The 23,581-nt window shown below is 55.6% G+C and overlaps 2 protein-coding genes across 8 annotated transcripts; one reads left to right on the forward strand and one right to left on the reverse strand.

Annotated features, from left to right (window-relative positions):
• Positions 1 to 663: 663 nt before the first annotated feature.
• Positions 664 to 17,377, reverse strand: ENTPD7 (ectonucleoside triphosphate diphosphohydrolase 7). Of its 5 annotated transcripts, none has more exons than XM_065553601.1 (13): positions 17,106 to 17,377; positions 13,543 to 13,725; positions 9,974 to 10,179; positions 9,513 to 9,663; positions 8,925 to 9,028; positions 8,337 to 8,393; positions 7,621 to 7,769; positions 7,370 to 7,536; positions 5,713 to 6,037; positions 4,229 to 4,314; positions 3,943 to 4,104; positions 3,195 to 3,464; positions 664 to 3,156 (listed from the first exon to the last, which is right to left on the reverse strand). In XM_065553601.1, exons 1-12 carry the CDS (start codon positions 17,111 to 17,113, stop codon positions 3,236 to 3,238), a joined length of 1,827 nt encoding a protein of 608 aa, XP_065409673.1. In that variant the 5' UTR covers positions 17,114 to 17,377; the 3' UTR covers positions 664 to 3,156; positions 3,195 to 3,235. The 5 variants fall into 5 exon arrangements, with proteins under 5 accessions (XP_065409673.1, XP_065409674.1, XP_023956266.1 ...); XM_065553602.1 differs by adding an exon at positions 13,827 to 13,914 and having other exon boundaries at positions 664 to 3,464; XM_024100498.3 differs by having other exon boundaries at positions 664 to 3,464.
• An 870-nt stretch (positions 17,378 to 18,247) lies between these two features.
• Positions 18,248 to 23,360, forward strand: SLC25A28 (solute carrier family 25 member 28). Of its 3 annotated transcripts, none has more exons than XM_005289414.4 (4): positions 18,248 to 18,628; positions 18,993 to 19,221; positions 20,751 to 20,807; positions 22,253 to 23,360. In XM_005289414.4, exons 1-4 carry the CDS (start codon positions 18,344 to 18,346, stop codon positions 22,768 to 22,770), a joined length of 1,089 nt encoding a protein of 362 aa, XP_005289471.3. In that variant the 5' UTR covers positions 18,248 to 18,343; the 3' UTR covers positions 22,771 to 23,360. The 3 variants fall into 3 exon arrangements, with proteins under 3 accessions (XP_005289471.3, XP_023956267.1, XP_023956268.1); XM_024100499.3 differs by having other exon boundaries at positions 18,476 to 18,628; positions 18,993 to 19,162; XM_024100500.3 differs by lacking the exons at positions 18,248 to 18,628; positions 18,993 to 19,221 and adding an exon at positions 19,354 to 20,207.
• Positions 23,361 to 23,581: the final 221 nt, after the last annotated feature.

A 23,581-nucleotide genomic window follows, 5' to 3' on the forward strand; every position in this document is an offset into this window, starting at 1 on the left:
AACAGTTTCAGGGAGGGTGCAGAACATACTCCGCCTGATCTCTACTTCTGAGTAATATGGTGCTGTTTCCGGGTGTGGTCTTGGTCTTCTCAGCACTGCATGTGTTGGAGGCAGTGTCAGCTGAGTCCAGCTGCCTTGCTGTAACAGCTGTGAGCACAGTTGTGTCTCAAGCCTACTGTGATCTAGGAATAACAATGGCTGTGTGATTTCAGTAACCCCGGTCCTGGTGTAGGCCCCTGCCAGTGCCTTGCTGGGTTAGGGAGGGTAAAGGGGGAGGGCTGATATCCCTCCTAGCTGAAGGACACCTGGTGGCAAGGCTTTGTGCTGTTCTCAGGGGGTTGGTGGAACACTGCAGTGCCTGCCCTTGGGTGTCAGCAGGTCATGCAGGTGCCCTCTGCAGTGATCATGTCAGTAGGTGCAGCCTGGATCAGAGCTACCCATGCTGTACCGAGCATCTGGGGCAACAACAGGTGCTGATAACTGCCAAGGTCTGATGTGAGACACAGCATCTGCCACTGGGTGAAGCTTCCACCTCGGGGTCTCTTCCAACGGAGAGCAGGGAGGGGAAGAGCTCCTGCAGCAGAGACCAGAGTGAGTGCTGACAACGTGATCAGCAAGAGCAAGAGTGTGTTACCAGCATAGATATGGACAAAGAGGCTGTTGTGGGTGGCTGATGGATCGTTTATTGCTCTAGTAACTAGAGCAGGTGGGGTTCAAGTAATCCAAGTGCATTCAACAGTGGAGGCAGGGCCCAGCCCAAGGAGGGGAGGCCTTATTGGAATGTCCAGGAGGCAGGTGGGTGCAAGACCACCTGTGTCTAAAGGCCCCTCCCTCAGCCTTGTGGGAGGGACCACTGGACCAAGGATCCAAATGAATACAGCATAACAGGGATGGGAGTGGAGTTCCAGCTGGGGACACTGAGCAGACAACCCCCACTGCTCCTCAAACCTGTCTAAGGAGCCCGTGGGTGCTACCCACAGGAACTCTGCCTGGATGCATGAGACCAGGGAGGACCAGAACTAGGTCACAGTGCACCCAGTATCCTCCTCCTGGGCATGTATATGGCCACTTTGTCCAGGGCCAGGAGGAGGTCTCAGTTTCCCTGGTGGGGTGTGAGACCAATGTGGAATAGAGAGTGGCCCACTGGGGTTCCTCATCCTCTCTACAGGTGGTAGATCATCCCACCACTTGGTATCAGGACATAATGGTGTGGAAGTGAAACACGTAGCGCACAAGCATGTATAGGTGTTCCCTTGGCAGAGTTTGAAACCAAACTGGCTGCAGGGTGTGCAGCCAGCTCAGATTAGGGAGGGGAGGGGACTGGGATGGGTGGGGAGCACCCTCTCTCAGGACCCACTCAAGAAAACCAAAGAGGTGAGTAACAAGGTCTCCCCCAGCTCCTGGAGTGTGACTAAGTGTTTGGAGCTCCACCCAGTCCCCCCACTTATAGTCCAGGTGGTCTCAGATACTGGTGGTTTCTGCCAGGACCAGCCTCTGGCACACCACAGGGAACTCTGCCACCTGCACATGAAGATAGGGGAGGTCTGCCCCCCTCAGTAGCTATAATGGACCTGGTCACCAATAGCAGCTTTCATGGCTGGAGGCAGCTCAGAGAGGTCTTGTGGAAGACCCTTAGGCTGGAGAAGAAAAGCTGCCATAGTGGAGGTGGTGGAGGAAGGTGGTCCCCAACATGCTCCTCACCAGACTACCTGCACCACAAAGGGGTCGCTGCAGGGCCTGGAGGCAGAAGACATGGACCTGGCTGCCGCTGCAGACCAGGGTCTGTCCTCCCTCCTCCAGGGGAAGACTCAGACCCCTGCAGAGACCCAGTGCAGTCCTGGCCAGAATTCCAGAGCTACCCTCTGGAGCCAGGTTACAGCAGGGGTCCATGGCCAAGTTGAGCTAGCACTGGCTGGGGCAGGGAAAGTGATTTGGCAGCAAATGAGTGTGGGACAGGGTTGGAATGAAGAATGCCCCTGCCCACCCATGGACAACCACTGCCTCCCCTTCCAGAGAACAGGCTATTGGCTCTTCCAGTCCCATTGCTGAGGCCAGTATCCATCCTTACAAGACATCAAATGTAATCTATCTGAGGTAGCAGAGAACCCCTCCCCAGGGTGAGAGCTGCTGGGATGCAGCATTTGGTCTGTGCACCTCTTTACCAAATAGAGATGGGCTGCAGGGAGGCTTAAAGCCCTGAGACTGGGATGGGGGCAGAGGGAGAATGTTCATTCAAACAGCTTCTGGTAGAAGAAACCCAGTTCAGCACAGAATTATGAAGTTTCTAAGTTCTTCCCCCTGTCTGAAATCAAGAAACCCCATGGCTCAGACTGGGGCATTATGCCCTATGGGGTACCCCACTGCTTGGGAACAGGACACATCAATAGAAACAGACTCTCTGCTGCTCAGCCCTTTTTGCTGGGTCAAACCCCTCCTGTGAAGATGGGGTGAGGTTCTCTGGCCCTTTGGGCACTACAGGCCAAGCTGTCACAGCAACTCCCTGGAGCCAGGGAGCATGTCATGCTTGCTGACCAGCTCCAGCCACTCCTCCGCCTGCTACAGACACAGCCTGCACATAAAGCCAGGGCCAAGGGTCCAGGTGCCAGTCCTGCCCCTTGGAGAGAGAAACTGAGCAAAGGCTGCAGCATGCCTGTAAAGATAGGAGGGGCAGGGGCTCCTCTGTGTCCACAACGGGGCCAAAGGATAGAGACTTAGGGGCTAGGGATCCCTGCTGCGTGGCAGGCAGACGCTAGATTAGCCGATTAAGTCCTTTAGGATTGACTTTTCAGAGGGCACAGCAGCTGTGCTTGTTGGTCCCTCAAGTGTCTAGTCATCCTCTGAATCCTACCAACTCTAGGCCTCACTGATATCTTGTTGCAGTGAGTTCCATAGGTTTGCAATACAGCAGATCAGAGGAAATGCTACAACTGTGCTGCCTTCACACTTCCATGAGTAGGAAGTACTAGCTCTGCTTGCTGATGCCACCTCTTAGCGGGTGTCACCTCTCCTGCCTCAGCAGGAAGTCCCTCCGGCCTTTGCATTTGTCAGAAATACAAGCCCCAGAGCCATGTCCTGTCAGACTCTGGTTCTGGCTCTAGGAGGAGGAGATGATGGATCTCCTGACAGGAGACTTTGGGCACTTGTCATCCAGCCTAGGTTCCAGTTCAGATGCTGGAACTGGAACCTAGAAGCAGGTTGAATTGTGGCTCAGACAGATTCCTGGGCTGTGGCAGGGTTATGGCCCCAGTTCCTGGCCTGGCAACAGCACCACCTCTTCCAGCCACAGCAGGTTGAGCGGAGCCGCGCGCAGCTGCCGTCTGTGAATGCGGCGCAGCCGCAGTAGGTAGAGGATGATGGCCAGCAGCACCACCAGAATGCAGACGAAGAAGAGATAGTGATTGTAAACGAAGGACAGGCGGAGCCAGGGGCTGTGGGCCTGTCGACTGCTCTCCTGCCGGAGTTCCCTAAGTGGGGAGGAAAGAGAAAGGAAGGGAGGTCAGCACCCACCACCGAAGAATTAACATGAAAGGTGGCAATGCAGCACATGCACCTTGGCTTACTCCCTGCAGTTACAGTGCCCCCTGCTGGGAAAGGTCAGGCTCTCCCCTTACAGCCACTGCCTTTGCCCTGCTCCCTACAGTGCCGTTGCTGGGACTGGAGTAGCCAGGAGCTCGAGCTGGTGTGCAACTGCGAGGCGGAACAATCTTCCGAGGGTCGTGGAGGATTCTCCAACGTCGACAATTTTTAAATCAAGATGGGATGTTTTTCTAAAAGCTCTCCCTAGGAGTTACTGTAGGGACATTATCTTCCTGTGCTATACAGGTCAGATGACATGATCGCAATGGTCCTTGGAATCTATGAATCCCCTCAGGCAATACCCTGCCCCTCTGCAGGCCAAGCACTGGGGGCAGCCCCTGGGATCCCACCTCAAATTTGCTTTACCTGAGTGGCAGAAACCGTGTTTTATAGAGAATGGCTCCCAGGGTCCACTGCACCTCACGGTCGTACACCAACTGGGCCGTGTGCAGGCTGGAGTAATCCAGGGGAAAGTGGAAGCCCTCATGAAGGACTTGGTACATCCAGGCAGATTTAAAGCACTGATACCTACAGACAGAGCACATGGGACAATCAGCCAGATACCAGGGCCTCCTGCTTCTGAGAGCCCCTGGTGCTAGACACACACTGACAGGAGCCCCAGCTGTGCTCGTGGTGAGGGGAAGTTCCTTACTTGACCCGATGCTGGTCTGCATGTGGTGAGTACAGGCCCTCTTGGAACCGTTGAGTCAGCACCGACCAGCTCAGGCCGCAGTAATCCTGGGGCAGCAAGGGAGAGAGAGCACTGTCAGCACTGTGTCAGGAGGCACAGGGCACCCCAGTGACACTGCACTCCCCTCCAGCATAGCAAATAGAATCACAGAAATGTACGGCTGGAAGGGACCTCAAGTCTATCCCCCTGCACTGAAGCAGGACCAAGTAAACCTAGACCATCCCTGACAGGTGTTTGTCCAACCTGTTCTTAGACACCTCCCGTGATGGGGATTCCACAACCTCCCTTGGAAGCCAAGTCCAGAGCCTAACAACCCTGATAATTAGAAAGTTTTTCCTAATATCGGATCTAAATCCCCCTTGCTGCACATTAAGCCCATTACTTCTTGCCCTACCTTCAGTGGACATGGAGAACAATTGATCTCCACTGTCTCTATAATAGCCCTTAACAGATTTGTCAACTATCACCCCCCACCACGCACACACTCTTCTTTTCTCGAGACTAAACATGCCTAGTTATTTTACCCTTTCCTCATAGGTCAGGCTTTCTAAACATGTCATTTTTGTTGCTCCCCTCTGGACTCTCCACTTCATCCACACCTTTCCTCAAGTATGGTGCCCAGGATTGGACACAGTGCTCCAGCTGACACTTCACCAGTGCCAAATAAAGCAGGACAATTATCTCCTGTGTCTTACATAGAACACTCGTGTTAACACACCCCAGAATGAGATTAGCCTTTTTTGCAACTGCATATTATTGATTCTCAATCTGCGATCCACTAACCCCCAAATCCTTGTCAGCCGTACTGCCATCTAGCCAGTTAGTCCCCATTTTGTGGTTGTGCATTTCATTCTTCCTTCCTAAATGAAGCACTTTGCACTTGTTTATTGAATTTCATCTTGTTGAATTCAGACCAATTCTCCACTTTGTCGGAGTCATTTTGAATTCTAATCCTGTCCTCCATAGTGCCAGCAACCGCCTCCCAGTTTGGTGTCATTTGCACATTTTATAAGCACACTCTCCAAGTCATTAATGAAAATTTTAAATAGCACCAGACCAAGGGCAGACCCCACTAGACAGGTACACCCTTCCAGTTTGACAGCAAACACAGTCTTTTAACCAGTTGTGTGCCACTTTATAGTAATTTTATCTAGGCCACATCTCCCTAGTTTGTTTCTGAGAATGCACCAGAAGGCTCACTAAAAACCAAGAAATCCCATCTATTGCTTCCCCCATCCACTAGGCCAGTAACCCTGTCAGGGAAGGATCCCCATGGGAGCTAGAGAAGGGTCAGGGCGGTACAAGTGAATCCGGGCACAAAGTAACATGCTCATCCCCCAGCACAGCATATCCCCTGGGTCAGGGTGGTGCTCACCTGGGCAGAGTGGCTCTCCAGGTGCAGCCCAGTCCCCAGCCCCCAGGCACTAGGTCAGGGCAGTTCTCACCTGGGCAGCGCGGGTGAAGCTGGGTGCATGGTAGTGGCCCCCGAGACGCAGCACGTCCTCAGTACAGTAGAAGAACTCGGAGAAGCCGTAGAACTCGCTGTTGTTGAAGTCAATGGGCGCCTGGTAAGTGTGGGTCAGGGAGGCCTGGCTGCCGTTGACCCCTGCCAGCAGAGGGCGCAGCAGCTGTGCACAGGTTTGCCAGTCTCCTTGCCCTCGGACATACAGGGTCTGGCCACCCCTTTCTACTGTGTCCTCAAGCCCCACAGGCAGGCAGGGATCCAGAAAGGGTGTCTCGGCGCTTGTCCCCATCTGCTGGCCCTGCAGCCTGGAACAAGAGCCAGGGAAGAGACTGATTAACGGGGCTCTGCACTGACAGAGCTGTGCCCCCTGCCCCAGCCACTGGGAATACCCCTCTGAGTGCTGACTCACCCCCTGGGCACAGCCCACCGCTACACACCCTGCCCACCTGACAAGCACACGCAGCAAAGAGCACGCAGCTGCCAAAGGGACACCCTGCCCACCCAACGGGAGGACACAGCCCCAGGCCTCAGCAGCAGAAACAGGGTTACCAGCACTAGACTACTCCTGAAGCTCTAGCAGGGAGGTTTGCTCTGGGCACTGAGTGTCTCTGGCCCTGGCTACAACTCCACATGGCATTCCGAGACGGGCGCTAGAGAAATGGAGAGCAGGAGAGAAACGTCGAGAGAGAGAGACTGGATCAGCATGGAGGGGGAGAGTTGCTGACATGGGCTCCTGCAGCTGGGTCACCCCACTGGGGGACGTGGGAGAGGCCAGGTTGAGGGAGGGGAGGAACTGAGGCACAACAGACTCCAGGGTGCAGTGGGTACTGGGAAGGGCAGCGCTGTGCTCTGGGCGCTAGGGCCACGTGTGGTCATACAGCTGCACTAGCTGCTGTCTCCTCGTCCATCTGCCTGAACCTGCTGCAGAATCTCACCCTGACTGGCACAAGCAACCACTCCCTCCAGTCCGCAAGCCTCTGCAGAGGGCTCTGGTGCCGTCCAAGCCCATGGTGGGTCCAGAGACAGGCTGGCATGGGCTGCAGGGAGGCACTGCCCACACAGGGGGGAGGCACCCGGCATCAATCCCAGGAGAGGATGGGCTGGAGAGCTGAGGAGTCAGCTGCCTGGAGCTTAACATCATAACTCACCACCCTCAGGGAGATCCCAGGCACCAGGAGAGCATCCCATGAGAACAGGTTGGTACCCTGGGTGAGCACCGGGGAGTCCCCCAAACAGATAAAAACAAGGGCAGTGAGCCCTGCGCATGCCCCCCGCCGGGAGTGCCTAGAACCCAGCCCCCCCACAGGCTGGTCAGGTCCTGCAGGGCCAATGGTTGTTAGCGTGAGCCAATAGAACCCCGACTGCCCACATGCTGGCTCCCGCATACTCCGAGACAGCAGGACCTCCAGCTCCAAGGTACGCCCATGGGGGGTAGCCCTGCAGACTAAAGGGGGCCGTTTTAAAGCAGTCATCTTACACCATCAGCAATCTCTGCAGAAGCCTAAAGGGTGAGATTAGACCTCACACAGGTCACCCTCCTGTTATGGGCCCTACAGCTCCAGGGGCTGGAATGTTCGAGAAACTCCCCCCTGCAGGCAGGTGCCCGCGGGGGTCTGCTGAGCCTGGGGCAGCATTACCTGTTGTGGGCGCGGGTCTGGTTCAGCACAAGCTCCTCGTAGCGCTGCCGTGCGAAGTTGCCGCCAAAGCCCAGGAAGGTGCTGACGTAGACACGGTACACGTGCTCCGTGTGCTGCACGTCACAGCCCAGGTTGAACTCAGCCAGCAGGCTCTTGGCAGCCTCCTCCTAGGGCAGAGAGAGGGGTGAGCAGCAGGGCCAAGCCTGGGGACTGCAAGGGCTGCTTTCCTGCCCTGGCGGCAAGATACGCACCTGCTGTGGGGAGGAGAAGGTCTCCATGCTGGGCACCTCGTAGGCGATTTGCAGAGAGGCACCGCCCATGTCCAAGATCCCCACCGTCCGCTTCCGCACCAGGGACTCCGCCTGACCCCCCAGGGCCACAGTGATCATCGCATCCTCCTCTGCAGCCCACAGGAGTAAGTTAGCAGGACCCTGGGACCAAAGTGCACAGGGCAGCCTCCTGCCCTGCACACCCCTGACAGGGTCCCAGGAACCAACCTCACAGGGCAGCCTCCCTGCCCCCTCACCCACCAGGTCAGGGCCTTGGGAACCAAACTCTGTGGGGGACAGGGACGGGGCACGATCCCATCTGGTTGCTGCCTAATGCAGGGAGCTCCACAAAGTGGCATAAATGGCTGACGGCAACTAAAGAGATCCCACCATCCCTGCAAGCCTCTGCTCCTACAACATCCTGAGACACCAACTCCAAACACCACCCCATCCCATCTCTACTGCCCTGTCCCCTCCCCCTCCCATCCTCTCTCATCGCTGCCCTACTACCTCACTCTCCCCACTCGACTGGGGCTCAGGGACTCTTCCTCCCCTGCGGCGGGGAACTGGTGCCTTGGAGCAGGGGCTGTCAACGTGCCAGGCCCTGGTTTGCTCTGGGTGCTGGGTCAACTCCAGCAGAACTCCACCCGCCCCAGCCCCACAAGCTAGAGAGAGACGCAGGCACTGGCTGGACTCACCCTCCTCGTGATCGAATCTCCCCAGGACAAAGTTGATCCCAATCCAGGCATACACCCCTGGGGGGAGACACACAAACCAGTGCGTTAAGCAAAGCGCCCGCAGCAGCCAGGATGCTGGAGCCAGAGTTAGCTCGTGGAATCTGCAGTCCCTGGACTGCAGAAGGAGGAGCACTCTGGGGGTTCTTTCAGCATCTGACAGGACAGTTCCATCAGGCCTAAGGGAGCCCAGAGCCCAGCCGATTGGGGCGTCTGCATTATCGGCTCAGTGGCAGGGAACAGTGTGTACAAAGACCCATCGTCTTCGCCCTGCCTATGCCGTCTGGCCTCAGAGCGAGACCTTCTCAGAGCATGCACCGGGGCTCCCACAACACCTGTGCAGCACTGATCCCCACTCCGGCATCCAGTCCCTCCTCCCATACAAACAATTAGCACCACCAGCTCCCAGAACCACACTCCGCAGGAGGGAGCAGCCAAGCCACTTCCTACAGGCACCTGGGCCAACAGTGGCTGCAGTGAAGTCTCATCTCCCCCAGGCTCCCTACTCATAACACACATATAGGTATTAGAGGAGCTAGGTATTGTTGTTACCTTCCTGCTTCCCTGAGATCACTTCAGCTTGCGACTCGGAGAAGAGGAAATCAAACTCCAGGGGCACATTCCTCACCAAGTCCTCCAGGATCGCAGCCTGCTGCCTGCGGAGGGTACAGGAGACAGGCAGTGAGCGTTCCCCCACTGCCTGCAGGAGGCACAGGAGAGACAGTGAGCACCCTGCCCAACGGCTGCCTCTCCTTCCCTTTGGGTTAGAGCACAATGGATCCCCCTCAAAATGCCCACTCTGGTTTGGAGCTGGGGGGTTGGGATTTCAGCTACTTCATTTAAGACTGAAATGTTGTCCCCCATCACAAAGGCTGCAGTGACTCCAACACCCCCATCCAGACCCTTCCAGGATTCCTGAAGCCAACCCTCTGTCCCCACACACTGAGCTCCCCAAGCCATCCCCTCTGCCCCCAGCACACCTGCTGGCTGGTCTCAGAGCGGCATGCTCCTTTCTCCCTTGCGTGTGGCACCAGGGTTCTCTCAGGAATTCCCTGCCCTCCTTGGCTCGCCGAGTGACTGGGTGCCCCCAATACCGGTGGAACCCAGTGACACAAGCAAGGTGCAATGGGGAGCACTCACCTCTCAGGCAGCAGCCTCATGCCCGCCGTGCACAGGATGTAGAGCGGAGTCTCCTTGTGCTTCTTTACCGGCACATGAGCTGCAGCGAAGCTGAGCAGCGGGCGCATGTAGTGACTGGCTTGCTCAGGAGTTGTTGCCAGCACAGAGATCCCTGCATAGGGAAAGGGGAAACGAGTAAGAAATCAGTATCACATACACACATAGAAAGGCAGACTAGAAGTGCTCCTCTGGGAGCAAAGCTCTGTCACTCAGACACAGGGCAGGGACTAAGAGCATGTAAACTACCCCCCGGTCTGAGGGAGGCGAAGGGATGAGATCACTGCCCCAGACTACAGAGTGGACGAGCTCCTTCACCTGCATGGCCTTCACCAGCCCTGTCCCCACCTGCATTAAAGGAAGAGCAAGTGAGCAGTCCCCCACCCTTGCAGCAGGGGCTCGCGTAGGGAAGAAGGGGCACAGACCTGGTTTGATTTTCTTGACAACGGGCTGGCTGCTCTGGTCTCTCATCTGCTTGATGTCCAAAAGGTCATGAGGATTCCCATTGTGCGGCGGCCAAAAATACACAAAGACCCGGGAGCCACTGCTCCCACAATCAACAACAATCCCGTAGTTCAGCGTTGAGTCTTCTGTGTCTGTAGCTTGCAGGTCTCCCACCCGTGCCAGGTACCTAGGAGAGCAGAAGAGGGAGGATCAGCCCAATAGGCAGGAGGAGCAGAGGGCCATAGCAACATGGGCATGGCCAAGGTCAGGCTAGCATGAGCGCTGGGAGGCAGCCTGTTCCACACAACACTGCCTCCCTACGGGTGTGACCTGGGTGGGCCTTACACAGGGAAGGAGAATAGAGAGCAGATGGGACGAGCCAGCAAGGCCTCAGTTCCACCCTGGGTGCACTGGGAGGGATCCCGTGCAGTCAGGGCAGCTGTGATGCTGGGGAAATTCCACTCACAGTGTCTGTAGCTGGGCAGGCTCCTCAGACACCGCCCCCCACCACCCCAGCAGCCAGGAGAGGTGTCTACCAGCTCTCCTCTCTGCAGGACAGTGCTCGCGCCAACCGTTCGGCATCAGCCACAGGGGACTGAATATCCGGGTCAGAACATCAACCAGTGATTGTAGGAGTCACCCCCCCCACACACACACACCCATCATACAGGGGCACTGTAGGGCCTTGGCCGTCCGGGGACATGAACTTAACAGCGAACCCTAGGAGGGCTTCGCCCCCACACAATGTCTGGTCTGTCCTTCCAGAGGCCATAGGGCAGGTGTAACCACCCACAGACTGAGGGGCCTTCGCTCCTCATTAGCCCACGCTGTAGGCTCTGCTGATGCTGCACAAAGTACTTGCCCTCAGAGCTCTGCTTCCAAAGTGGCAAGAAACCTCCAGACTCCCTCAGGGCCCTGACGAGCTCTTCTGGACCCTCAGGGCAGGCGATCAATATGGCTGATTGATCCCTTCCCTCGCAGGCCCCCCGCCGGCTGCAAATGCGGCTGTGCCCGTTGGCTGAGTCAGCGCAATGCTAGCTGCCCGCAGGCAGGGCAGAACCAGGGGCTGCAGCTTCGCTTTTCCATTAGTAAAAGTGATAACAGAATTAGGATGCCCTGGCTCAGCACCATTACCCAGCCCAGAGCATCCGCTTCCACGAGGCTCCGATGACCCCCGGGCTAGAATATGGACAATAAACAACCTCAACTCAATTACAGCGGCACCGGGGGGACATGCCTGCCCTTCCCTGAGCCCCAGAAGCTGGTACTGAAAGTGGAACTGCCCAGCACAGAGCTGGCGCCTCACAGGCCCTGTGCTTCTGGAGTAATCGTGTTATAGCCAGAGCCCTCAGCACTCTGACAAGGGAGGGGAAAAATTACTGACCTTGTGATCCTGTGTCTCTGGAGATGCTGCTCCAGCAGGACTCACACTCTGGCCTCTCAGCCCTGCCACGTGAGACCCCTGGAGCTCCCCCAGAGCTTACGGGCAGCAATAGCACGGCAGTTTCATGTCAGTCACGTGCCACTCCCATGCTATTCCCTCACGAACTTTCCACATAGTCCCTCCATTATGCAGGACACAAAATTCCCAGGAAAAACAGCCAAATCGAGAGGCTCAATGTCCAATGAGGCATGAAAACTGGGAAGAGAGAGGCCCCTCCAACCTGGGGGTGGCGGAAGAGAGCATCCTGATGGATGAGCTCTTCAGAAGAGCAAACCAAGGCCCCAGTCTTGTCACTGCCTCAGCACTGGCAGAGCCCTGACTGGCCATTTCCCCTTCTCTACAGATTCCATCTGTGCAGGACTCTCCCTCCGGCGGCATAAGGGGCTCAAGGGATGCTCCAACCAGAGAGAGAAGTTGCAATGAGAAGCGACGGCCACGGGAGGGGTTTCTTTAATCCACATGTAGAGACACAGACCCAAAAAGGAGCAAATCCCTTCTTCCAAGGGCAGCTTCAGACAACATTCAACGTGCAGGAGGAGCAGCAATTAGGGACACAGCCCTGTAAAAATGGTTGGCCAACTGCTAATCCTGGGCTCCCCATGAGAGAGCAAAGCTTTTCCTGGGGGCAGGAGAGTCTGGCCTCTGTGTCTTGGAAATGAGTTCTGTAGGGCGGAGGGGCTGAAACAGGACTCCTTCTTGGTAGCCAATGCAAGCACTGACACTTGGGGACGTCAGGGGAGAGGACCACAGAGCAGCTTTGCACATAGCTGTGATGGAGACACCCCTGAGACAGGCTGATGCGGCAGCCTAGTGTTGCCTTCTAGTTTCAAGCCAGCCAGATGACAGATGCAATGTGACATGCGGTCCGACATCCTTAGTACTCTTGGGAACAGTACTGTCCACCGAATTGGTGCCCAGAGAAAGGAGGAGTTCGGTAGACTTGCTGAGGGATTTAGTCCACTCCAAGGAGAGCACCAAGGGTCTTTTAACTTTAAATTCCAATATCATCTTGGAGAGGAACTGTGGGTGAATGCAAAGCACCACACTTCCCTTGCTGGATGCTATCCGTCAGGTTATGGAGAAGATACAGGACTCAAGACCAGGGGTCACCCAGAGAGAAGTAAACTGCATAACATTTCTGTCATCTGTGCTGTTCTTCAGAAGTGACAGAAAAGGGCTAAGTGGCTGGGAGGTCCAACACGTGCACCTGGCAGGATTATCTGCCTGAAACCCCAGAGGAAGTAGTGCTAGTGAGGACAAAGGTAACAGCTCTGAGCAAAGAATGAAAGCAAAGCACAGAGCTCCCCATACTAGTACAATGTTTCTGTTTCTCTGAACAATTTACTATGAGCTGTTGTCTATACACAGAGGGGGACATGTTGTGTGTAAGCAGCTTCCAGGCAGTCTAAGGAATTTAATTTCCTTATTTTTTTATTGTTGAGTCTCTATTGTAAATATTTTATTGTAAATCCCCCTTTCTGAAGTTTATTGTCCCAACCCTCTCTCCCCTGAGGATGCTAAACTTGATTATACTGTTGTCAAGACCGCCTAGTAGATCATCTGTGCCTCCTTCTTAAATCAGCTGTTGCATGTTCTCGGGACTAAGGTGAGAATCTCTCTCCTTGTGTGCTCTGGAACTAGCAGTTTCAAGAAGCAGTTGTTTAAGGTATCAAGAAATGGCTTCTCTAAACCTTGTCCTGCTGAGCAATATCACTAGCTTATACCAAGTCACACATTATTACTGTTTTCATTAGACTTTGATCCCTCTCCACTTTGTGCATTCAGTCTCCAGTCTCTGGGCAGGAGACTGCTAACCCAACACGTATAATCACATTCTTATGGGTTAGGATGTGTACAGATCCTGCTATGTGGTCCACTCCCCTCAAAAATTCTCTCGCTAGATTCTACGGAATCTTCTCTGTGTCCTGGTCGGCTGCCCTGCCTTCATGGCATAATCTATCCTGCCTGTATAATCTAATCCACAGCCAAGTCATACAGCGTCCCACTGATTTGTCATTTCACCACGTTTCTGAAATGTCTGTGTTGCCAAAGCTCCTCTTCCCTTGCCAGGCACAATGAAGAGACTCCAACCCAGGGCTCACTCACCTCTCAAACTGCTTGTCTGGGGCGGGAGAGGAGCGCCAACGGCGCAGATCTGTGGCTGCCATGAGTAGCAGGAGACAGACTCCAAGAAAGAGTCCCAGCAGGGCCAGTCGCTGACGGGGACACAGGCTCACCAGGGGCACAGTGAAATGCCATGATGCTGGGCACAGGCAGGAAATGCTGATTCTGAAAGAGGACAGAAGGGAGCAGTGAGAGCACAAGAAGCCAGCAGGTACCTGGAGGATCCTACAGGGCCCTCAAGCCCACACTGCCTCCTACTCACTTACCAGGAATGTCCCCAGGCCCTCCTTCATAGGTGCAGATGCACTGTCCAGCCTGCCACTGGCTCCCAGTGTGCTTGGCAGTGTCCACACCCTAAGACGGCAGGAAGGGGTGTACAGTACACTGGGGTGTGATGGTCTGTCAGTTATACATTATGCTAGTGGATGGATTTGGGGGTTGGTTTGTTTTTTAAACACCCAGATTTCTCCTCTACCTCCTCCTCCCACCCCATACACACCAATTAAGAACATAAGAATGGCCATACTGGGTCAGACCAAAGGTCCATCCAGACCAGTATCCTGTTTTCCAACAGTGGCCAATGCCAGGTGCCCCAGAGGGAGTGAACCTAACAGGTAATGATCAAGTGATCTCTCTCCTGCCATCCATCTCCAGCCTCTGACAAACAGAGGCTAGGGACACCATTCCTTACCCATCCTGGCTAATAGCCATTAAATGGACTTAACCTCCATGAATTTATCTAGTTCTCTTTTAAACACTGTTATAGTCCTAGCCTTCACAACCTCCTCAGACAAGGACTTCCACAAGTTGACTGTGCGCTCTGTGAAGAAGAACTTCCTTTTATTTGTTTTAAACCTGCTGCCCATTAATTTCATTTGGTGGCCCCTAGTTCTTATATTATGGGAACAAGTAAATAACTTTTCTTTATTCACTTTTTCCACACCACTCATGCTTTTATATACCTCTATGATATCCCCCCTTAGTCTCCTCTTTGCCAAGCTGAAAAGTCCCAGCCTCTTTAATCTCTCCTCATATGGGACCCAGTCCAAACCCCTAATCATTGTAGTTGCCCTTCTCTGAATCTTTTCTAATGCCAATATATCTTTTTTGAGATGAGACCACATCTGTACGCAGTATTCAAGATCTGAGCGTATCATGGATTTATATAAGGGCAATAAGATATTCTCTGTCTTATTCTCTATCCTTTTTTTGATGATTCCTACCATCCTGTTTGCTTTTTTGACTGCCACTGCACACTGTGTGGATGTCTTCAGAGAACTATAAACTATGATGCCAAGATCTTTTTCCTGATTAGTTGTAGCTAAATTAGCACCCATCATATTGTATGTATAGTTGGGGTTATTTTTTCCAATGTGCATTACTTTACATTTATCCACATTAAATTTCATTTGCCATTTTGTTGCCCAATCACTTAGTTTTGTGAGATCTTTTTGAAGTGCTTCACAGTCTGCTTTGGTCTTAACTATCTTGAGCAGTTTAGTATCATCTGCAAACTTTGCCACCTCACTTTTTACCCCTTTCTCCAGATCATTTATGAATAAGTTGAATAGGATTGGTCCTAGGACAGACCCTTGGGGAACACCACTAGTTACCCCTCTCCATTCTGAGAATTTACCATTTATTCCTACCCTTAATTCCCTGTCTTTTAACCAGTTTTCAATCCATGAAAGGATCTTCCCTCTTATCCCATGACAACTTAATTTACGTAAGAGCCTTTGGTGAGGGACCTTGTCAAAGGCTTTCTGGAAATCTAAGTACACTATATCCACTGAATCCCCACCTCTTCCCCCACCCCACCCTGCGGCCTCCCCTGCAATGCCCTCCTGTCTCCCTCCCCCCACAGCATTGGATCCTTGCTACCCTTGAGATGAGCTGCTCACTCATGAGAGGTAGTGGGACCGTACCATCACTATAGCTAAGGCTGAGACAAATTTATTGTTTAGTAGCCAAATTTTCTAAGTGTTCTAAAATCCAAATGCTGACTTGGATGGGTCTTGAAATTTGCTGTGCCTCATGGGGCTGGGGTAAGGATAGCAACCCAAATGGGAGGACATTTGAGCAAGGGGTTCCCAAGACACGGATGCCCTTCCCTTCCCCCCCAGAAAAATATGTGACATCAAAAATTTACAGTTTTCATAATATTTTTGGCGCATCTGGGGCTCAAACTATGGCTCTGACTCTCTCCAACCTGCTCAGGATTGATCACAGCTTTTGTCAAACACCCACTGCCCCTTTGGGGAAACAATATTTTTAAAACTATTCAGGGAGAAAAGCTGGACTTACACTGTGGCTTGAGCAAAACCGACAAGCTAGAGAAAGTCATTTGTGTCTTTGAAGCAGGACTAGGCTCTTGCAAATCAGAATGTTTGCAGGTACCCTGACAGCAGTGTAAGTGGGTGGTCACTGACCCGGAGCAGCACCCACCCACTGCCAGTTTGAGTCCTGCCTTTGCAGCTTTCGGAGACTGTGTGTTCAGCACATTAGCTGCGCCTTGCCAGTGTTCTGCATGGGTGTTTTCTGGAAGTCTTGCCTAAGAGCAAAACTTCTGGTTTAAGAAGTAATATTTCAAAGTGCTCTAAAATGTATGTGCAGACTCTGATTTTACTCTAGAAGTATTGTTAAGGAAAACAGCATTAAGGAAATTGCTGGAAGATGGAGACTCTAGTAAGTAGCAGCATTAGTGTAATGTAAACATAGTCCATGCTCTTCACTCATTTTCTGAACAATAGGACACAGTGTTGATTGCTCATTACAGCCATCTGTAAGCCAGGCAAACCTGCTCCCACAGCCTCTCCCCCCGCCTCCCATGACTGGAGAAATGTTAACTGGTCACTTAACCTTGAAATGTGTGTTAACTACTTATGCTAAACAATCTGTTCCATCTTGTATTTAGCTGTGACACCCTGAGTACATTTCCCAGACCTGAAGAGTTGTGTAAGGTTGACAGCTCATCTCTCTCACCAACAGAAGTTGGTCCAACAAAAGACACCCCACCCCCGTCTCTGTAACATCCTGGGACCAACATGACTAGAACAATACTGCATACAACTTTCTATATATGCATCCACAAACCAAGGGATCCCACCGATCAATTTCACCCCTCAAAGCGCTGTAGTCCCTGCGAAAAGGGGGCCAAAAGCAATGTCAGACACGAGAAACAATTAGTCCCCTGGCCGTTTGAAGCTACAGCAAACCTCAGAGGATGCCCCCCCGCCCCCAAGCAGGGTGCAAGCCAGAGGAGGCGGAACGGGCCGAGGTCAGGACACGGGCCCAGGACTTGGGTTCAAGTCGCTGCTCTGCCGCCGAGTCCCTGTGTGAGGGGAGGCCGCGGCGCGGTCCCTGGCCTGTCTCACGCGGCTGGGGCAGGGGCAGGGGCGCGGGCGGCGCTCGGCAATGGCCTGGCCGGGAACACGGGAGATGCCCGCGGGAAGGAACCGGGACCCCCGGGCCCAGGGCAGGGCAGGGCAGGGCTGGCGGTCCCGCAGCGCGGCGCCTCCTGCTGGGCCCGGCCCGCCGGCTCTCACCTGGCCATGGGCCCCGCTCGCGGACTCGGCAGCGGCACGTCACCTCCCCGCCCCCTGGGCCTGGCCAGGGGCCCCGGCGGGCGGGCGGGCGCGAGCAGGCAGGGCCGCCCCCGCCATCAGCAGGTGGGTCCCGGGCCGGTTCCTCCCCGGCGGCCGGGCGGGGAGCCAGTGGCGGGGAGTTCCGCCGGTCCCGAGCGCTCCTCTCCCCAGCCGCGCCGCAAGCTGCGCCGGGGACGCCGCAGCGGTAGCCACGTCACCAGGGCGACAGCAGCCAGCCAGCCAATGAGAGGCCCGCACGAGGGAAGGGGCGGGCTCCCCAAGTTTCGCCATCTGAATGGATCGTATTGGACCTGCCCATCTTTCCAAAACCCAATCGAGGCCCTGTCCTGCGCCGGAACCCCGCCCCCGAGGAGCGAGGCGCCAATCAGAATGAAAGGGACCCTACGCTGCCCCGGCCGGCAGAGCCCAACGTTTCCTTTTACGTCACGGTCGTGGCCAATCAAGCACCGAGTCTCTGATCAGTGGCGCCCTCTCTTTGGCGAATGTGCCCGGAGTGCGGGCCAATCGCAGAGGCCCCAGTGTGAGTCTGCCCCTTTGGGCGGGGTCATCTGAAGATACGCGCTCAATTTGGGGTCTGTTTAGCCAATCGCGGTACCAGCTTCCTCCCCTGGGCGTCACCATCCTGAAAGAACCAATCAGGGGCTATCAAACCAATAACACGCGCGTTGGAACTCGAAGCAAGAGCCAATCAAGACCCGGGTTTCTGAGTGGCAGCCGAAAAACCCAATCGCTGCTCCTCTGCCATGATAATGGCGATTTTGAGGGAAAGGAGGAACCAATAAAGCTCGACGGGGACAAAAGGTCAAAGATCGGCTGCCCAATGGGCTCTTCAGATGGACGGGAGCAAAGGATCAGTTGGCCAATAGGCTCAGTGGATGGGCGGGGCTGAAGACATGGCTGGCCAGTAGACGTTGTGGATGAGTGTGTCGGAGGGAGCGGCTGCCCAATGGGAACTGGGCATGTATGGGGTCTAGTGCGCAACTAACCAATAGAAGTTGTCGGTAGGCGGGCGGATGGCGAGACTGGCCAATAGAGGCCGCTGGTGGGAGGGGCGGACTGTGCGGCTGGCCAATAGGCACCGAGGGGGCGTGGCAGGCTGAGCGGGAGCCTCCGGCCGGACGCGGCCCGTAGCTGATACGGCGGCTCGCGGAGCTGGATCGGAGGCCCCGGGCGGCACCATGGAGCTGGGGGCGGGCGCGGGGACAGGGGCGGGCCCCGGGGGCGGGCCGCAGCCGGGCCGCATCCTGCTGCTGCTGGGCGCGGGCCCCGGCTGGGCCCGGCGGGGCGGGGCGGAGGCCGAGCCCGGGCCCGGGGGCTCCGAGGCGGCGCGGAGGCCGGAGCCCGGCTCCGACCCTGACTACGAGGCGCTGCCGCAGGGCGCCGCCGTCTCCACCCACATGCTGGCCGGGGCCGTGGCGGGGGTGCTGGAGCACTGCGTGATGTACCCCATCGACTGCGTCAAGGTGAGGGGCCGCCCGGGCTGCGAGCATGGAGCCGGGGGCTGCCTGGGCATGGAGCCGGCCCGGCCCGGGACAGGACCCTTCTGCCTGACCCGGCGTCCTGCCTGGGCTCTGCTGCCCGGCCCGGGACCGGACCCTTCTGGCTAACCCGGCGTCCTGCCTGAGGCTGGCCTGGCCCGGGGTCCTGCCTGGGCTCTCCTGCCTGGCCTGGGACAGGACCCTCTGGCTGACCCGGCGTCCTGCCTGGCTCTGCTGTCCGGGTTCTCCAGCACGTCCCGGGGCAGCATGGGGAGAACGGGGAGCCGGGGCTGGGCTGTCCACAGAGTCATTCAGTGCGTGTAACACCCGTCTCTTGCTGCACTTTCAGACGCGGATGCAGAGTTTGCAGCCGGAGCCTGCCGCCCGCTACCGGAACGTGCTCGAGGCCCTGTGGCGGATCGTCCAGACAGAGGGATTCTGGAGGCCAATGCGGGGCATGAACATCACAGCCACTGGGGCCGGCCCTGCCCACGCCTTGTATTTCGCCTGCTATGAAAAGTTAAAAAAGACATTGAGTGATGTTATCCATGCTGGGGGCAATAGCCATGTGGCCAATGGTATTGATCCTTCCTGCACCGCTTCCCTGCACCACCATCCCCGAGGGGCTAGAGCAGCTGAGGGCAGCCCTGCTGGCTGGGGCGGTAAAGTCAAGGGCAGCCCTAGAAGCCAGGTCTCCTGTGCTGCCCCCGGATGACTCAGTAGAGCTCAGACTGGTTGTCAGAGCAGTTTCTCTCCCCTGCCTAGTTACCATCTCCCAAACACTGCCCTGACCTATACCTGCATAACTCTGTACCAGCCCTACTGGAGCTCTGTCCCCGCTCCTCTGCACTGGCTGTAGGGCAGGCAAGGGCTGTGCAGCAGTGGCCACAGTGAATCAAGGGGAGAGCATGAGTGGCTCTAGAGGTGCTTGCTACTGTTTAGACCCATTCATGGGGCCAGGTGCAGCAATGGGGAAAACAAATGTGCCCCAGCTAATGGGAGGGGGGAGCAGGATGTGTGTGTGTTAGTTCTTTGGGCAGTCAGGAATAGGGTCCGTGTAGGGGTCAGGGCTTGCTGAGTGGCCTTCCAAGGTGCTGTAATGCCACCGATTTCCTCATCCAGCCCAGGACGCGGTTTCTTTGGTGATGCTGTGGCCAATGGGCAGGGAGACTCGATTGGTAGCAGCGGCCGGGGCTGACGCTTAGTGCGGTGGTCTTAAAGCATTAGACGTGCTGCACTTAGGCCAGTCTGCACAAGATGGAGCAGACGTGCTAAGTAATGTCCTCTCTCCGGTCACTAGCTAGCAGCCCATCTGCGCAGTGCTCTGGTTCCACATCTCCCTTCCCTACCAATCCCAGCGCTGGGCAAGGGGAAGTGCTGTACTCCTGCCTGCACCTGTTCATAGACCTGTCTGAGATGTTCCCAGGTATCTGGCTTTGAGGAACAGGTTAGTGGGGCTGGGAGCTGGCCAACACCTGCCCCTTGCTCACAGCAACACCTGTGGATGGGAGCTGCCTGCAGGACTCCCCCTCATCTCTAGCTGGGATTGACCGCAGCATTGTGGGTAGGTAGAGTGGAGCAGGGTTCAGGATGCAACCCTCAGAGTTCCCGTGCCTCATTCCCAGTGGTGCCTTTGACTTTCTCTCTGGCTCCCCACGCTGCTGTGCTTGAACAGATTTGGGACTCGTTGGAGGGTGTCTTTCACCCTGGTGGATACGGGGTGCAGTGGGATCCTGACTATGGAGTGGTTTCTCACTCTGGGACACAGTGAGGCATGGTCCCATAGGGTCCCTGTGAGTCTGCTGTTTGCATCTGCTCTAGTAGGTGCTGGGATTAAGTGAGGCCTAGTCGTCTCCATAAGGACCTGGCAGATTATTGCACTTCCTCTCAATTTGTGGGTTCTGAAGCTGGGGGTTCCTGGATTCTGGCCCTCTTCTTGGGCAGGATGTGGTGGCTGCATTAGAAATTTACCAATCTTCTCCTTTCTGGTAGTGGAGTCCTGGCCGTGGGGGTCTCCCTCTTCTCTGGCGAGGGGCTCTGGGGCTCAGTGGAGCCCCGGGTCTCTCGCCCTCTCCTCCCCTCACATGTGTCAGTTCTTGTTTTACAGGTGCAGCGGGGTGTGTAGCAACATTGCTCCATGATGCAGCTATGAACCCTGTGGAAGGTAATGATGACCCTGTGCCCACTGCAGGGGAGGCCCTGTAGGCGGGGGTGAGGGTGTGTGGTGCTTCCTCTGTGCGGGAGCTGAATTCATCTCTGTGCTGTGCTCCTGTCTGTGGCACCAGGGGGCGCTCTCCTCATTCTGTCCTAACTGGGGAGAGTCCTGCGGAGAGCAACATCCCCTGCCTAGGCCCCAGCCTGGATAGCTCAGTGGTATCCATTTAGGGAGTTGGGTTAGCCAGAAGGCTTCTATTAGAGGAAAAAGGAGCCAGCCTCAGCCTGGGGAACCTAGGGGCAGAGAGTGAGGGAGGGAGCCCTTCCCCCCCAAGGGACTTGTCATGAGGATCAGCAGAGAAAGCGACAGCTCTAGTTAGCGGATCTGAATTCAGATTACCAGCAATCTGGGCTGTGGTGCGTGCAGTTCTCACCTGGGCCCACCTGTGCTGAGACTGTCCACTAGGGAGAGGGTGTGAGTGCTGGGAGAAATTGCTCTGTGGAAGCGGCCTTCCCTCAAGGTCCTGAATCCCCTTTGCTGGGTGTTCCCAGGAGAGCCTTCGCAAGATATATACTTGCAGCCAAATGCCTCTTGAGTGTGAGTGCCCCTGCAAAGGTGCAGAGCTGGGCTTGCCCATTGCTTGGATGTTACTCCCCAAGAACATGGAGGTGCTTTTGGCTCTGTAGATAACATTCCCTCCCTGTGGTGGGGCTGATCCCTTTGCGCCCCACTAAGGTGTGCTTTGGCTCTTTCTGCAGGACATGGGGTGGTAGGCCTGGGGTCCCGCCCAAATTCCAGCTCCGTTATTTGCGTTCTGTCTCCTGAATCCCCCTGCAGTTGCAGTCAGAGTTGTTTCTGCTCTGCTGTGTAGAGCTGGAGTTTGGCTCTTGAACTGCTGCTGGATGTGATCAGGGCTGGGCTGTAGATGAGCACGTGTATCTGCTGGCTGAATTAGTGAAATACTTGGGGATATTCTGGGATGGAAGATGCTGTAGAAATGCAGGGATGTGCCCCGATGCTGAGGTCCATCTGAGAGACGGAATGATGTTCTCTGACTGCCTCATAGGTCTGTAACAATGGAGGGAGGGATTGGTCTCCCCAAGGGAAGACGTAGATGCTTGGTGCTGAGCTCAGCATGCGAATACTGACTGAAACGAAGTGTAGCAGCCCTTGGGTGTGCAGCCGGATACTAATATGGTGAGGTAGCTGGCACCCAGCAAGGAGCTGTTCTAGCTAGATTCCTGGCTGGGTGTGGGGATGCTGGGAGTTACGGATCTTGAACCAAGGGTTTTCTGGTCTTGGTTGTCAGTGGTTTCTGAAGCCAGTGAGAATAGAAACCAGGGAGCTCCCTAGCCCTATACTCATCCCCCCTCTCTCTCTCTCTCTCGTTATCCTCTCGGTGGCTTGGCCACTGGACGCTGTCACTGACTCTTGCTGCTGCCATCTGCCCCAAGTGATCAAGCAGAGGATGCAGATGTACAACTCACCGTACCAGCGGGTGACGGACTGTGTGCGGGCCGTATGGCGCAACGAAGGGGCCGGGGCCTTCTACCGCAGCTACACCACCCAGCTCACCATGAACATCCCCTTCCAAGCCATCCACTTCATGACTTACGAGTTTCTGCAAGAGCAGCTCAACCCCCAAAGACAGTATAACCCTGGCTCCCATGTGGTCTCAGGGGCCTGCGCGGGTGCTGTGGCCGCTGCTGCTACCACGCCATTGGACGTTTGCAAAACGCTGCTCAACACCCAGGAGTCCCTGGCCTTGAACTCCAACATCAGTGGACATATCACAGGCATGGCCAATGCCTTCAGGACGGTGTACCGAGTGGGCGGTGTGACCGCCTACTTCCGTGGGGTCCAGGCCCGGGTCATTTACCAGATGCCCTCCACAGCCATTGCTTGGTCCGTGTACGAGTTTTTCAAATACATCCTCACCAAGCGCCAGGAGGAGCGCCGGGCTGGGAAGTGAGTCAGAGCTTGGCCCTGCTCTGGGCCCACATAATCTCCCCTCCCCTCCCTGCCTCTGCCTCTCGGTGTCTCCCTTTGGTTTGGTTTGTGCTGGAGATGGGGAGGCAGGAAAGCCTTTGGGTTCTCGCAAGGTCATCTCTTGCCTGGGGTTGCTGCAGCTCTGCTCCGACAGCACAGCCTGCCCCCGTCCCCAGAACCCTCGAGTGATGTCATCCTGGAAGCTACAGCCCAGGTGACCTGCCCTTGCACTTCCACCTAGGAGTTGTGTTCCTGCTCTTCCCCTACCAAATCTCGTTGAACCTAAAGCTTTGTGTCTCTGGGGATAACAAACACCATGACCTACCACTGGCAAGTCAACGCTCAGGTGCTCAGGAAAGGTCCTTGCCGTTGCCTGGAGCACCAGGGGCTACTGGCTAGTTTCTGGCTGGGGGAAGTGTAAGCTTAGCCGTTGTCTAGCAGCACGCACACACAGATGCACACCTGACACCGACCGCCCTGTTGCCAGCTGGCAGGAAGGATTGCCTGGGAGGGGAGTTCGTAGATTTGTGGTTGTTCCTACTCTTGGCGCCTCCAATAAAGAATTCTGCTTTATTGTCATGTCCCTTGTTACTCTTGTAAAGCCCAGCTCCTGGGGTCTGGCTTGGGGCCTTTCAGTAGCTCTCCAGCCAGTGTTATGCAGTTGTACAGGCTGCGGATGGTGCTCCTTTCTTGCACGATGGGGAGATGTAACTAACTGCTGAGCTGCTTAAAGCTCCCTGCTTGGAGCTGGGCGGGGAGGGGAAATGTGGCAGGCTGGCGGGGAGGCAGGGCTG

This window comes from Chrysemys picta, chromosome 7 (genome assembly GCF_011386835.1).
Source record: "Chrysemys picta bellii isolate R12L10 chromosome 7, ASM1138683v2, whole genome shotgun sequence".
Classification (NCBI taxonomy): Eukaryota; Metazoa; Chordata; order Testudines; family Emydidae; genus Chrysemys; species Chrysemys picta.

Bases quoted from the DNA above. Each gene is read 5' to 3' on its own strand.
- ENTPD7 (XM_065553601.1), bottom strand. The intron at 9,664-9,973 runs GTCTGTGCCCCT...TTCCCTATGCAG, and splicing joins TGTCAAGAAAATCAAACCAG to GGATCTCTGTGCTGGCAACA. The intron at 7,770-8,336 runs GTGAGTCCAGCC...TGTGGGCTGCAG, and splicing joins GAGATTCGATCACGAGGAGG to AGGAGGATGCGATGATCACT.
- SLC25A28 (XM_005289414.4), top strand. From the start codon at position 18,344: ATGGAGCTGGGGGCGGGCGCGGGGACAGGGGCGGGCCCCGGGGGCGGG. The intron at 18,629-18,992 runs GTGAGGGGCCGC...CTGCACTTTCAG, and splicing joins ACCCCATCGACTGCGTCAAG to ACGCGGATGCAGAGTTTGCA. The intron at 19,222-20,750 runs GTATTGATCCTT...CTTGTTTTACAG, and splicing joins CAATAGCCATGTGGCCAATG to GTGCAGCGGGGTGTGTAGCA.